Raw genomic sequence first — 14,179 nt, 5'->3', positions numbered from 1 at the left:
AATGTCAGTGTAAATAGTACGGCTGAGACTTTGCCAGTAGTTCTTCTTCTTCTTCATCTGTGTTCAAAGATTCAACTTCAAATCTATGGAAATATGGAACTATATTGTGATTATTGAGCCCTATATACTACCCATTATGCGTGTATTAGTGCACAATTACTTTAGGCTTATGTTTGGTTCCCTGTAAACTTAGATTTCTTTATAAAGGTCGTCATTGTTTGCACAGAAGCCTGAACACGCGTGAAAACTTAACCATGAAACAAGCTTCACCTACACAAACCCAATCCATAAACAAAATAATAAGGAGGAGGAAATGGCAGCGCGACTCTGAGAGAGTTGTGAAAGTCTGTTTACATCAAGCGGTCGAGTCCTCAGTTTGTTGCACCTTCACCATTCGGCCCAGATTTCCACAAGTTCCACACACTTTCAAATTCCGGTGGCGGTGATTTCCCACCAGGAAAATCTCGTTTGTCTGTCCTTGTATGCAGACCTCTCTTCAACTCATCTCAAGCCTGTTTCCATGGGTACTGCTCTCCTCGTTGTCTCTTGACCGAAGATAAGAGCTCACCGTGAACTGGATGCAGAAATGCAGAACGTACGACCTTGGCCATAGATTGTCATTAATTCCTACACGCCGGACAAGTAATTTAGACATAATCTGTGCACAGTGAACCAAAAAACACCAGAGCAGGAACACTATCAGCGAAGCCTCGTTTATATTAGGAGCATCTACTATATTGCTTTGTCATATTGGTGGTTGCAGAGCAATGAAGATCTCTGTGTCAAATGGAAAAGCATTTGTCACGAGCGCAAAATGGATTAGGCTTCAACGGGGGGGTTCAATACCAATAGAGCGCCAAGCCAGCCTCTTTTCTTTTAACCTTGGTGGTAAGATATCGACCGGACGTCAAGCAAATAAATATAAATCACCTTAAATGCTCGAGGAAATCCAGCAGGAAGTGTGTTCTGTGGTTTTTAGAGAGTAGAAAAAGTGATTAAAGCACGTCATTAAAGGACTTCTGTATGTGACTGGTTTTACTCACTAAAACACAAGCATTTTAGTCTTATAATATAGTCACGCTTTAATTGTGTTTCTGCGCTCTTAGAAATAAAAGTGCTATGTAGATACAGGGGTGTCAAACTCATTTTCACTGAGGGCCACGTCAGCATAATTGTTACCCTCAAAGGGCCAAGATGTAACCGTCATACAGGATAAATGTAACCAAATATAATGTAAAATAAAGGTAACTACTCCGTAACATATTGCTAATAAATGTCTATATTTATTACTTATTCAATTTCACTCGTCGCATGATGCGTATACAACGATAAACTGCGATCTAGTTACGGTGCTGTTACACATTGCGGGTAACACAATCGCCATGCATTGTGGGAAATGCAGTTTATGGTCAACGCACGCCTTAAAGCAGCATAGACCTATTTTAACACAGATTTTTAAGACCAATTAATCACTCGTGGGCCACATAAAATGACGTGGTGGGCCACATCTGGCCCCCCTTGAGTTTGACACATGTGATGTAGTAGAACCATATAAGGTTTTTCGGCTTGTCCTCATAGGAGAACCCTTTTTGGCTCCAGGTAGAACCTTTTTTATAAAAGTTCCACCTGGATCCCTTTTGGAGGGTTCCACCAAGAACCCTTTTAAAACCCATTATTCAGGAAAGGGGTTTTAAAGGTGACATAGAGTGGTCCTGTTGCACATAAATGTTAGTTATGGAGGTCTACTTACATATATTAACTTGTTTTTATGGTCAAAAACCTCCTAGTTGCTGTAAACTAGTCGATAGAAATCCTCTCTTCTGAGGGTGTTTTTCTGCTGCAAGATTTCAGAGTGAACTTTCACCCCCAGAAGAGTCTTGTGATTGGCCAGTACTATCCAGCACATCCGTTCTCAGAAGCGCAGCGCCCCCCTCTGGAACGGTGGATGCACTGCTCCTCATTATCAAAACATTGTTTTAACAGTGTTTAAAAATAGCTTCGTCACGACTCCCCGCCGCAGTCCCTTTTATGACTTTAAACCAGAGTCAGACCCAGAGTCAGAAGACACTGTCGCTCGTGAAACACCTCCACAACGGACGTTATTCTTCTTCTGCGGTTCAATGTACGCAACCGGATGTGCCCGGACTAGTGCCTGGAGCAGCACGATCGGTTGTTCAGGAGAACCGCTGCTTACATAACTATTACGGGATTTTCAGTGATCTCGTTGACCCCCGAGATTACAATAAAACACAACGTTCTCAGCAGTGGCTAAACTGTTTGTTTCGAACCGTCAGGGCTTCATAAACAAGGTAATGACGCAGATACACACCAAAAAAACAACGTTAATAGGAACTTCCGGTCTAGTTCCGGTCTTGTAGAAGAATGAGAGTGTTGGCGGTTGAACTTTGTAGTAGCACGTGTGCACATAATCTCAGAAGGATGCAGGAAGCCGTCAGGGTCAGAGCTCCAGCGTCTTTTCTAGGACATGTCGGTGTAATATCATTCGCTGTGCAGTATGTTTGGCAAAGGAGGCGATTTTTATTCCATTATTACAAACGTCTCGAACAGAAACTCTCTCGGCGAAAGGTTTCCTCAAGGGAAACTGCGGCGCGGCTGATCTTTAGCATGACGCCAAGGCTTAGCTTGGCTATGTTTACCTGCTAATGTCTGCTCAGACTCACAGTGCAGTTATCCTTTTTCTTCTTCTTCTTCTTCTCTTTTTTTCCCCAGTGCATGAGGAACCCAGCTTTGCTACAGAGGACAAGTTTCGCCGTTCGAGTGCTTCGCAACATCCAGGACAATGTCTGGCTCCTACGATGAAAGCGCATGTGTGGACGACACCATGGACAGTTTCTGGGAGGTAAAAGAGACGCCGTCGCACGCCCTCGCTCCCTCGCCCCCTCACTTTTGTCTCCAAATGAGATTACTGTCATTAAGTCCTCGGAGGGGGGCATTTATCTCGTAAGTTGTAATGATGTTTGAAAAGGTCACCTCGCCTGATGTTGTTAGCCACGTCTGAGGCTTCACACACTGCAGAGGAAACGATTGAATTCTGCTCCACTCTGTCTAAAGGAAGTGAGCTTGGACTTTTGTATGGATTCAAAATGGGTCAAGTGCGTTTATTTTTTTTATTTTTTTGAAGGATTCACTAAGTTTCTAGTCAGTTTCCAGTCTTTTTGTTCAACCACTTCAGTGGTATCGACCTTCTCTTATCCACTGTGTTTGATCATTATTTTTTTTGAATTGACAGGTTTTTCGAAGGCAAACTAAACAAATGAATGGGGAGTTGTAGTGACTCTCTTTTTGGTCACAGCGCTAAAAATATAGGAGCTGATGCACCAGATGGTTTGAATCGCGTTGTTTCCTTGGCACTTATAGAATAAACTTGGGCCAGTGAGATGCGATTAACCATTCATTCATTTATTTGGGAGACAAAGCTCTGATGCTATAGTTTGTTTTTGGATCACGTCCACCATCACAGGACAGTCATCGTTCATTGCTGTTCATTGCTGTAAGATTTATAAAATGCAGGCAAAAGTGCAAAAGCTTCAACTGTTCTATGATTCTATCTTTACTATAATATCCACCAGTCAGCCTCAACATTTAAAACATTTATTGGTCCAAAGGGACTGGACCATTTTTTTGCTCCTTCAAATCTATAAATCTGCTCAGGGACCACAAGTGAAACATAGCATTTTTGCCAAAAACCCAGTACATACAGTAATAATCAGATTTAAAGAGTTTATTCCAAAGCAAAGTTTGTTATTGTTCACGGCTTCATGACCTGACTTAGTCAAAAACACATTTTAACGTTTGCCATATGTAAGAATGTGGCCAAAAACAGTTACTACATTCAAATTCGAAATACCGAGGTCTTTTAGGTTTCGTTTTCTGACGTAAGTGGCAACCCGTGGTCGCTCGGCAGCTGAGGCTCTACTGACTGCAATGATTGGTAGATGGCGGTAGGTGGCGCCACATGCCAAAACATGATTTCAAAACATAAACATGATTTGCAGTCTGCAAAATTATTATTTTTAAAGCAAATATTTTGTCTGTACTGTTGTTGTTGGTGAGTTCAGTTTGTTATATGAACATTATTCCTGAGTCTCTGTGACATATTAGGAGTATTTTATGGCCAGTTGATTTAGATTTATTACATAATGCACCTTTACTGTATATATATAAAGGGTTAAGGCATCTCCAGGCTGCAATAATTTAATTGTGCTTCCGTTACTCTCAAAAATGTCGACCACAGAGCCTCATTTCTAGGAACTGGTCAAGTTTCGGGTTAAGATTTGGATTGTGGTTAGGTTAAGGTTAGGTTAAGGTTAGGCACTCACTGGTTATGGTTGAGGTGAGGGATAATGCTTCGTTTAGGCTCTCCAAATAAAGTGGGAGTCATTGCAGTGCTCTAAGAATAGCTGAGTCTCAAACCTGTGTCTGTGTGTGTGCGCATGTGTGGATTTCAGAGCTGCCGAATTAGCGTTAATGAATTCCTTCAGCACACAGAGTCGTCATTGTACGGCGGCTCTTACCCGTCGAGACGCAGCAGACAAAGAGCTTCAGTTGCTCCGAGTTGGCCTTTCACCGCATGCACCTGTCTTTAGCGTCACAACAACACAAGCTCAGGTCAGCTTATGGTCTGTCAGTGCCAGAGAAAAGTCTTAACCCTCAGAAACAACAGTTTTTTAAGCGAATGTGGTGAGAAACAGTCCAATAAAATATAGATAATCAACACGACTGAAACATAAGAGCTTTAGTGTTGTAGGTGTGACTTGGCAGAATATATATACATATATATATACATATATATATGTATATATATATGTATATATATACATATATATATACATATATATACGCCATACACTCTCCACTCTCAACAACTATGTTTTTGTCTTCATCGTTGTCTAACCCTGAGAATGAGCCCGCTTTACTCCACTCATACGGATGAAAAGAGTGACACAAACACACTATTATACACACACACGCACACACACACACATACACACACACACAATACACACACACACATCGTTTGAGCCTGTTATTGCATAACTACACATGCACAGGCACGAGCAACCCCCTCTACTACCCTCCCTTTATCATGCACCATGAGCTCACGCCCCCTGCAGACACTGGAGAGGTGGAGCCAAACAATCTGCCTCTACTTTTTTTTTTTTTAAGGCGGTCTCATTTAAGGTGGACTGATTAAAAGAAGAAGCCATTGAATGCAGTAGCTGTGAATACTGTGTGTATGTGTGACAGTTTTCTGTTAAAAAAAAACAAAACACTGACATTTTCAGGACCTCTATAGAGCAAAAAACACAAAGCTATTGCCATATATTATTTTGATTCACTATAGCAGCAATGTTTATATCTGCCCCCAACTCATTGCACATGGGATTTGATGGAGAGGTGGAGCAGGGACCCCCTTACTATATTTTGTATAAAAATGTGTTTTATATTAAACTGAGTCTAGTGCCACGTACCTTGTTATTGTGCATTCAATACTTAGCTTTTCAAATAATGCACGGGTTCATATATTCATGTGCAAAGTATTTTTTCATTTCGGCCACATTTTTCCATTACTACTACTAAAAAGTATAGAGGCAATAAGAATATGCAATAAAGGGTTTCTTATATCCTTTTTTTCAGCACAACCTGTAGGTGATTTGATGAAAAATCTCTTTCACTTTCACCAAACACAACTGTGTCAAAAGTAAAAATTTAAAATCAGATTGGATTTGTGAAATTTGGGAATATGTCACAGTTCAAAGTTCACTTGTCTCAGTTTTATGAACAAAAGGAAAAGAAAAACGGTCAGTTTTGCTATTTAAATTGGCTTTTTTAAAGTGAAATTTAAATGAGTGACAGTGCGTGCATAAACATGTTACCTGGTTCCTTCTATACAATACTGGGTTTTTTAAATCATTAACAGATTCATTTTTTTTAATTTGAAATCCTCATCCTGCATGAAACGTCTTCTGCCTCCATTTAAATGTTCACTATGATATATTGGATTCATGATAATGTGTTTTTAAAGACATTTAAATGAAACCTCTGTATATTCCTCTTAAATACTTTCTGCCTGTTTGTGTATTTGTAGTAGTATATGTAGAAATGTGTTGTCAGACTCTCCCTTTAACACATTTTGTGTCTCTCTGTTCTCAGGTGGGGAACTACAAACGTGCTGTCAAGAGATTTGACGACGGCCATCGGCTCTGCAATGACCTCATGGGCTGCCTGCAGGAACGTGCCAAGATAGAAAAAGCCTACGGCGATCAATTAACCGTCTGGTCCAAGAGATGGAGACAGCTCATCGAGAAAGGTAAGGTTTCGCATGAAAGACAATAAAAAGCTCGTCTGTCACTCAGCCAGAGCTCTGTTCACACACTTCTGAACACGATCGCACTCATTCGACCCGTTTTTTTTCCTCCGACGCTCAGGGCCACAGTACGGCTCCGTGGAGAGAGCCTGGTTGGCTGTGATGACCGAGGCGGAGAAGGTGAGCGACATGCACCAAGACGTGAAGAACAACCTGGTGAACGAGGACGTGGAGAAGGTGAAGAACTGGCAGAAGGAGGCGTATCACAAGCAAATGATCGGCGGCTTCAAGGAGGCCAAGGAGGCGGAGGAGGGCTTCAAAAAGGCTCAGAAACCGTGGGCCAAAAAGCTCAAGGAGGTGAGCGGCGTGAGGACAGACCAAGTCGGTCAGATAGCTTAGCTTAGCTTAGCACACAGCAGCTCAATTCATCATCTATCCGAGTGTTAGAAGGAGAACAGGTCGTGGTTTTCTGGTGGTTCTGTACAAGACAGACTTGATTATTCATCGTGCACATGAGCATTCAGGAGCTCAGGGATACACTTTCGAGTGCTTTAAACTATTAGTATAGCTTTGTGTTCAAGGTTGAATTTTACATAGAATTCTGTCCTTCCCGTATGGACAGAGGCGATTCTAGAGTCTGTAGGGGCTCTCGGCAAAAATCCCCAGGGGGCCATTCCAACCAGTGTTCATCACCATTATGTTATAAATAATCTGACACCAACGAAAAATGTATGAGTTAAAAAATTTTTTCGAAAAATGAATGAAATAACATGGAAAAACCTTAATTTAAACCGTCATTAAAAAGTTTGTGAAAATATAAATGTAAAGAACAATAAAATACTGGAAATAGCTTTTTAAAACTATATAAACTTATTAAAAAAAATACATTACACTGTAAATAACCCACATTATAAAACAATATAAATATATAGAACAATAAAATACTGTATAAACTGAGTAAAAAATGATATGCATTACACTGTAAATAATCCTCTTCATTTTCCAACTTGCAGAACGATAACTTCACACAGGTTAACGTGAGGTGGGGCCCCATTAGGGAGGTTTCCTACTGAGATGTCATTGCAAATCACCCATTGTTGTTTAAGGGGGACTGGTCACTGCACATTTCAGTAAAAACAGCCCTCAGGCTCCGAGCTTCGGGGGCCCCCTATCAGCTCGGGGCCCCAAGCAGTTGCCTGCCTTGCTTGTTCACAAGCTGCGCCTCTGTGTATGGATTTGTACTCTTTGAACTTATTATTCGAAAGAGCAAATATAGCTCTGGCCTCAGATATAAAGGCATAATCATATTATTTTGCAGGGAGGTGAAAACAACAAAATGTCCAGCTCTGAGACGAGAACGTGTGACTCCCTCCTGTCCCTCTGGTCAAATCAATTCACGTACCGTGTTTGTGTTTGGACGCACAGATGGAGACGGCCAAGAAAGCGTACCACATGGCCTGCAAAGAGGAGAAGCTGGCTGCAGCCCGAGAGGCCAACGGAAAGACCGAGGCATCTGTCACGCCAGACCAGCAGAAGAAGCTCCACGAGAAAGTAGATAAATGCAAACAGGACGTGCAGAAGGTGAGAAACCGAGTGGGAAAAAAAAGAAGCAAATAATGGCCGAGCTGAGAAGATTGTGTTCGGAAAGAAATATCACTTACACAAATACACGCATGTTATTGTACATGCATTTTTAAAAGCATTATCTGTTTGTACTTTTCTCTGCAAACAGACCAGTGTCCTCTTATATAGTCTTATCTTACTGGTCCAGGCTCTGTCTCCCTGCTGCTGCAGCGCTTACTGGTGACTTGGCAGAGGTTTTAATTGGTATTGATTAGGTTCATTGATCATTTTTGTATCTGAGAGGTGCATGCATACCATAAATACCATATATACCATAAAAAAAATAATGGTATATTGTGTACAAAGTATTCACAGCATGATAATGTAGTTTAAACCCTAAGAAATATGCAACATGCAATTTAGGGATCTGTTGACTTAGAATATATCAAGTAGAAGGTGGTTGGTTGGTTGGTTGGTTGGGTGGGAGTTTGGTTGGTTGGTTGATTGGTTGGTTGGTTGGTTGGTTGGTTGATTAGTTGGTTGGTTGGTTGGTTGGTTGGTTGGTTGGTTGTTTGTTTGGTTGCATGGGAGTTTGGTTGGTCAGTTGGTTGGTTGGTTGATTGGTTGGTTGGTTGCATGGGAGTTTGGTTGGTTGGTAGGTTGGGTGGGTGCTTGGTTGGTTGGTTGGTTGCATGGGAGTTTGGTTGGTTGGTTAGTTGGTTGGTTGCATGGTAGTTTGGTTGGTTGGTTGATTGGTTGGTTGGTTGGTTGGTTGGTTGGTTGGTTGCATGGGAGTTTGGTTGGTTGGTTAGTTGGTTGGTTGCATGGTAGTTTGGTTGGTTGGTTGATTGGTTGGTTGGTTGGTTGCATGGGAGTTTGGTTGGTTGGTTGGTTGGTGGGTTGGTTGGTTGGTTGCATGGGAGTTTGGTTGGTTGGTTGGTTGGTTGGTTGATTGGTTGCATGGGAGTTTGGTTGGTTGGTAGGTTGGTAGGTTGGGTGGGTGCTTGGTTGGTTGGTTGGTTGGGTGGGAGGTTGGTTGGATGGATGGAAATGTGGTCGTTTGCGGTCGCTTTGTTTATCCGTGTTTTCTTTTTCTTCCGTCGCAGGCTAAAGAAAAGTATGAGAAGTCTCTGGAGGAGCTGAACAAGTGCACCCCGCAGTACATGGAGTGCATGGAGCAGGTGTTTGACCAGTGCCAACAGCATGAAGTCAAGAGGCTGACCTTCCTGAAGGAGGCCTTACTGGACATCAAACGCCACCTTAACCTCAGTGAGAACCAAAGGTTAGTCATGCTGAAGGAGAGGATTTATATATATCCTATATTTCTTTATATATATATATATCAGAGATATTTCATATCTATGTGGTGTGTCCATAATACACAGAATAATACCAAAAACCTCCCAAATGGTATAATGTCGCGTTCTTTTCATTTTCATTTTCATTAACCCAGTCTTTTGATATCATTTGATAAAATACTGTATATTTACCCATCAAAGAAAAAGGGGAAGTTATATGTAAATATGATATACTCCATATTATTTTTCCACCTTGGATGGTTATTGTATACAAATTTGACATTTACTGTAAATATCTACTCTCACTATAACGATCCATATGTAAATACCAGTGGAAATTAAAATCCTGCTCAGATTCATTACAAGCAAAACTATCGGGACAGTATGATCACATATGATTTAGTTTTTCAGCTTCATCTTAAATGTAATTAGATGTCTCTATGACTTTCCTTTGCATAGATGTGTCTCATTTTGAATTTGTCTTATGATATTATCATAAAGTTGTTATAGCAGTGCACCATAGTAATACATTGTTGACTCCAGGGCTTTACAATGTTGGCTCTCTCAACCCAGGACTTAAACCACAATGTAGATTCTGATGCCAAATTAGCAGACCATCGTCCACCCCTCCCTCCCTCCCTGCCTCACCCTCCCTCATCCTCACCCTCACGCTCCCAGGTCCCTTCTGGCACTTTCACTGTTCCATTTTTGTCTCCTCAGCTATGCCACGATATACAGAGAACTGGAGCGCACCATCCTGTCTGCAAACACTCAAGAGGACCTGAAGTGGTTCAGCAACAACCACGGCCCTGAGATGCATATGAACTGGCCTGCGTTTGAGGTTAAAAAAAACATAGAAAATATATATTTATAAAAAAAAAATTTAAATTCTCTACATTCACAACTGTGTCGTATTCTGTTTTTCATTTATTCATTTCATTTTCTTTCTCCTTGTCAGGAATACAACCCAGACCAGGCCAGTGCTCCTCCAAAGAAGAAGAAACCAGACGGAGCCCCACCCACTCCCAGCACTGACCATGTGGCGCCACCTGGTGATCGTAGCAGGTTAGTTCATGCAATATAATGCTTGAAACTGTATCTTGAATCAAAAAGACGAAGGAGCCTGTCATGGCACGATGTTAATTTTGACCTCATGAAATTTGTCCATAATAAAAATAAACAAAAACATAATTAATATGTACACACACACTGTATGTGTGTGTGTACATATTTAGAATATCAACCAACTTAGTCTTTGGTTTTTTGGGGTCACGTTGCATCAAACCTTTGCCCTGCCTTATTTCTCACCTCCAGTGTGAGCAGCTATGATAAGAATCAAGCTTACTCCACTGAATGGTCTGACGACGAGCAGCCCGCCGCTAACTCTGGTAACGAGAACGGTGGGAACGGGAATTCGTTCGAAGAGGATTCCGGCAGCGGGAAAGCCGTCCGCGTGCGCGCTCTCTATGACTACGACGGCCAAGAGCAGGACGAGCTTACCTTCAAAGCAGGTAATAATTCAATAATGAATTGCAATTATGAATTGTCTCCACGTTTACGCCTTAATCTTATCAACGTATTAACCCATAAACGGGCAGGGGACACTGTAGGGAGGAGTTTTTGGGGATATGACGACAAGCTATAGCATCACACACACGGTCAAAAAGCTCCAACGCTGTCCTAATTCCTATTCTAAAGCTCCCTTCCTCTTCAGATAAAAGCAGTGATTAGTGGAAAAACTAATTACAGGCACTTGCCACCAATTAACACGAGCTCTTGACGAAATTGTCTAAAAAAAAAAGTGCTTCAGAGGCCGCCACAGTGACACCAACGAGCTATTTGAAGACAAGCGTTGCATTGAAAAATAGCCGAGCAACGATCCACAGCTGTGTTTCTACATCTGGTTTCCTCGTGCTCCTTTTTAACCTCACAGCCGAGGGCTGTTTTTAAAGACCTTTAATATCTTCATGCAAATTCAGAAATGTAAAGGTGCCCTATCAAGTTTTCTCGCAAAACAAACAAGACGTGTTGTTTACATACTGTGTGTGTTTCCATGTCACTCGACTTACTTTCCATGCATTCCTTTCCTCAGAAAACCTTTGCAGATAATGTTTGTCTTTTGTTTAATTGCAAACAAAAGTCTACCATGCATTTTCTTCTATTATTCCTGTCTCTTGTTGACCAGACACAATGCAGAGGTTTGCCACCCAGCTGTGCCTCGGGTGTGTCCATTTGCATCCTCATGCATATGAACCAATGAAACAGGCATTACCACTAGTGGTCAAAAAACACCCCGGAGGTTCCTTTTATTTACTCTACCTCCATTGAGAAGTTGTCAGTGTTGATGCTTGGTTTTAACTTCAGCACGTCATCTCGAGTCGTTGCCATGTGATTGGCTGATGAGATATTTGCATCAGTAAACAGTTGAACCAGTCAACAGAGTGGCTACATCCACTATTTTGATAGCATTTTACTGCAGTACAAGTAAAAGTACTGCTCTAAAAATGTACTCGGGTTAAAGTAAAAAGTAGCTTGTTTAAAATGTACTCAGAGTAAAAGTTACTTTTTTATTTTTTATATAACAAGGTTGGGGTTCTTTCTTGTGTCGTGCAAAAAGGACAAGGGAGCACGAATCTAACATTAATTAAAGGCAAACCTTTACAAATGAAAGTGCTGACAAAATAAAATATGTAAACACACAATGTATCAGTCAACATGGGTCAAAGGTCACAAATGCTTTAACTTTCACACTCCATCATGGACCTTAATTGAGGCCAATTCACCTGTCCTCATCATTTACATGTCCTCATCATTCACCTGTCCTCATCATTCACCTGTCCTCATCATTCACATATCCTCATTATTCATTCACATGTCCTCCTCATTCACCTGTCCTCATCATTCACATGTCCTCCTCATTCATCTGTCCTCATTATTCACCTGTCCTCATCATTCACATGTCCTCATCATTCACCTGTCCTCATCATTCACATGTCCTCATCATTCACCTGTCCTCATCATTCACCTGTCCTCATCATTCACCTGTCCTCATCATTCACCTGTCCTCATCATTCACATGTACTCATCATTCAACTGTTCTCATCATTCACCTGTCCTCATCATTCACATGTCCTCATCATTCACCTGTCCTCATCATTCACCTGTCCTCATCATTCACATGTCCTCATCATTCACCTGTCCTCATCATTCACCTGTCCTCATTATTCACCTGTCCCCATCATTCACATGTCCTCATCATATCATTCACCTGTCCTCATTATTCACCTGTCCCCATCATTCACATGTCCTCATCATTCACCTGTCCTCATCATTCACATATGCTCATTATTCATTCACGTCCTCATTATTCACCTGTCCTCATAATTCACCTGTCCTCATAATTCACATATCCTCATTATCCATTCACATATCCTAATTTTTCATTCACCTGTCCTCATCATTCACCTGTCCTCATAATTCACCTGTCCTCATCATTGACATATCCCCATCATTCACCTGTCCTCATAATTCACCTGTCCTCATCATTCACATATCCCCATCATTCACCTGCCCACATCATTCACCTGTCCTCATCATACACTGTCAAAGTTTCCAGTGTGTGAATTTTTTTTTTTTTTTTTTTAATCAATTCATAATTCAAAAAACATATGAAAGTAAAAGTAAAAATTGCAATTTTACTCAATTACAGTCGATGTCTGACACACGTTGAGTAAGGAGTGATGTCTCCTTCACAGGTGACGAGCTGACCAAGACTGAGGACGAAGACGAGCAGGGCTGGTGTCGAGGTCGTTTGGACACCGGCCAAGAGGGACTGTACCCGGCCAATTACGTCGAGCCTATCTAGTCACGTTACTGGACAAGGACAAGCCATTGGAGGCAGCTTTGAACTGTCCCATCCAATTGCACCCGCACATAGCCAGAGACTTAAGAGCAACACATCCCTTGCCCAACAGATGCGCCAAGCAGTCTTGCCTAAATAAAAACTTAGTAACCTAAAAGACAATATATCAGTATTAGATATTTTATCCAGCATTTGAGGTGGGTGAACTTACACATTTAAAAAAACAACAAAACAACAAAAAAACAAGAGCAGCAGTTATTCCAGTATATACACACACACGGCTATAACATCAAGACAGTGCAGGAACACATTGCTTCTCTGTGTATCTGTATTCAACATATAATGCAGCTTGTTTAAACTCGCAGTAACACTGCAGTCTGTTCTCTTGTGACAAACGGGACGATAATATAATCAATTAAACCCGTTCGACAAAGATGAGCTTCTCTAACCTGCATTGTGTATATATACAGTGTGACGCCATTTTGTGTAGCATTTCCAATGCTGTGTGTGGTCAGTTGTCATTCTTACTTCAGGAATGCTGTGTAGTGTTAAAAAGTTTCACAGACAGTACCCTCTGTTTCTCTCTTTCTTTTCCTCCTTTTTCCTTTTTTTGTTTTTCTTTGTGATTTGGTCCGACCTCTTTTACCGGTGTGTGCAGTGTGTTTTTAACTGTTTCTAAGGTTGCTATAGCAGCATGTGCTATGCAACGACTTGCATTCCCCCCGAAATCCTTGCAGCCTCGTGTGGGGCTACAACACCTGATGCAACACTTCAACCACAAAATGCAGATGGTCACTTTTTGAGCATCACATGCTTCTGGACATGCACATGCTTCCGTTTTCATGTGAGGAAAGCTTGTCGATGAACTGATTTTGTGTGTTTTTTTTTTTGTTTTTTTTTCTCGTTTCTTCGCATCACAAATCATTTACCAGTATCATCTTCATGCGGTTCATGGAAAAAGGATACAGTTTTTTCCCGGCAGAAGCTTTCATTTTTGCCTCAGTAAAATCAGGTCTCAATTAAATCCACTACTGCTAACAAGAAAATGCGAGTGAAAGGTTCCCCGCTGAGTGGAGCTGGAGCTTTCTTTTTTTTTAAGGGGTGCCACCGCAGTAGGAGAGGAGGGTT

The 14,179-nt window shown here is 41.4% G+C and overlaps 1 protein-coding gene across 1 annotated transcript; it reads left to right on the top strand.

The window, feature by feature from the left end:
* Positions 1 to 2,745: 2,745 nt before the first annotated feature.
* Positions 2,746 to 13,054, top strand: LOC310932053 (protein kinase C and casein kinase substrate in neurons protein 1-like; the record flags this gene model as incomplete). The annotated part of the gene is made up of 9 exons (XM_083895321.1): positions 2,746 to 2,860; positions 6,175 to 6,331; positions 6,450 to 6,685; positions 7,754 to 7,909; positions 8,998 to 9,173; positions 9,910 to 10,030; positions 10,148 to 10,254; positions 10,504 to 10,700; positions 12,945 to 13,054. Exons 1-9 carry the CDS (start codon positions 2,801 to 2,803, stop codon positions 13,052 to 13,054), a joined length of 1,320 nt encoding a protein of 439 aa, XP_083751447.1. The 5' UTR covers positions 2,746 to 2,800.
* Between the last annotated feature and the right edge of the window lie 1,125 nt (positions 13,055 to 14,179).

This window comes from Microchirus variegatus (genome assembly GCF_963457635.1).
Source record: "Microchirus variegatus genome assembly, chromosome: 9".
NCBI lineage: Eukaryota > Metazoa > Chordata > Actinopteri > Pleuronectiformes > Soleidae > Microchirus > Microchirus variegatus.
Note: the sequence above shows the minus strand (reverse complement) of the source record. Positions and strands in the feature narration are given on the sequence as shown.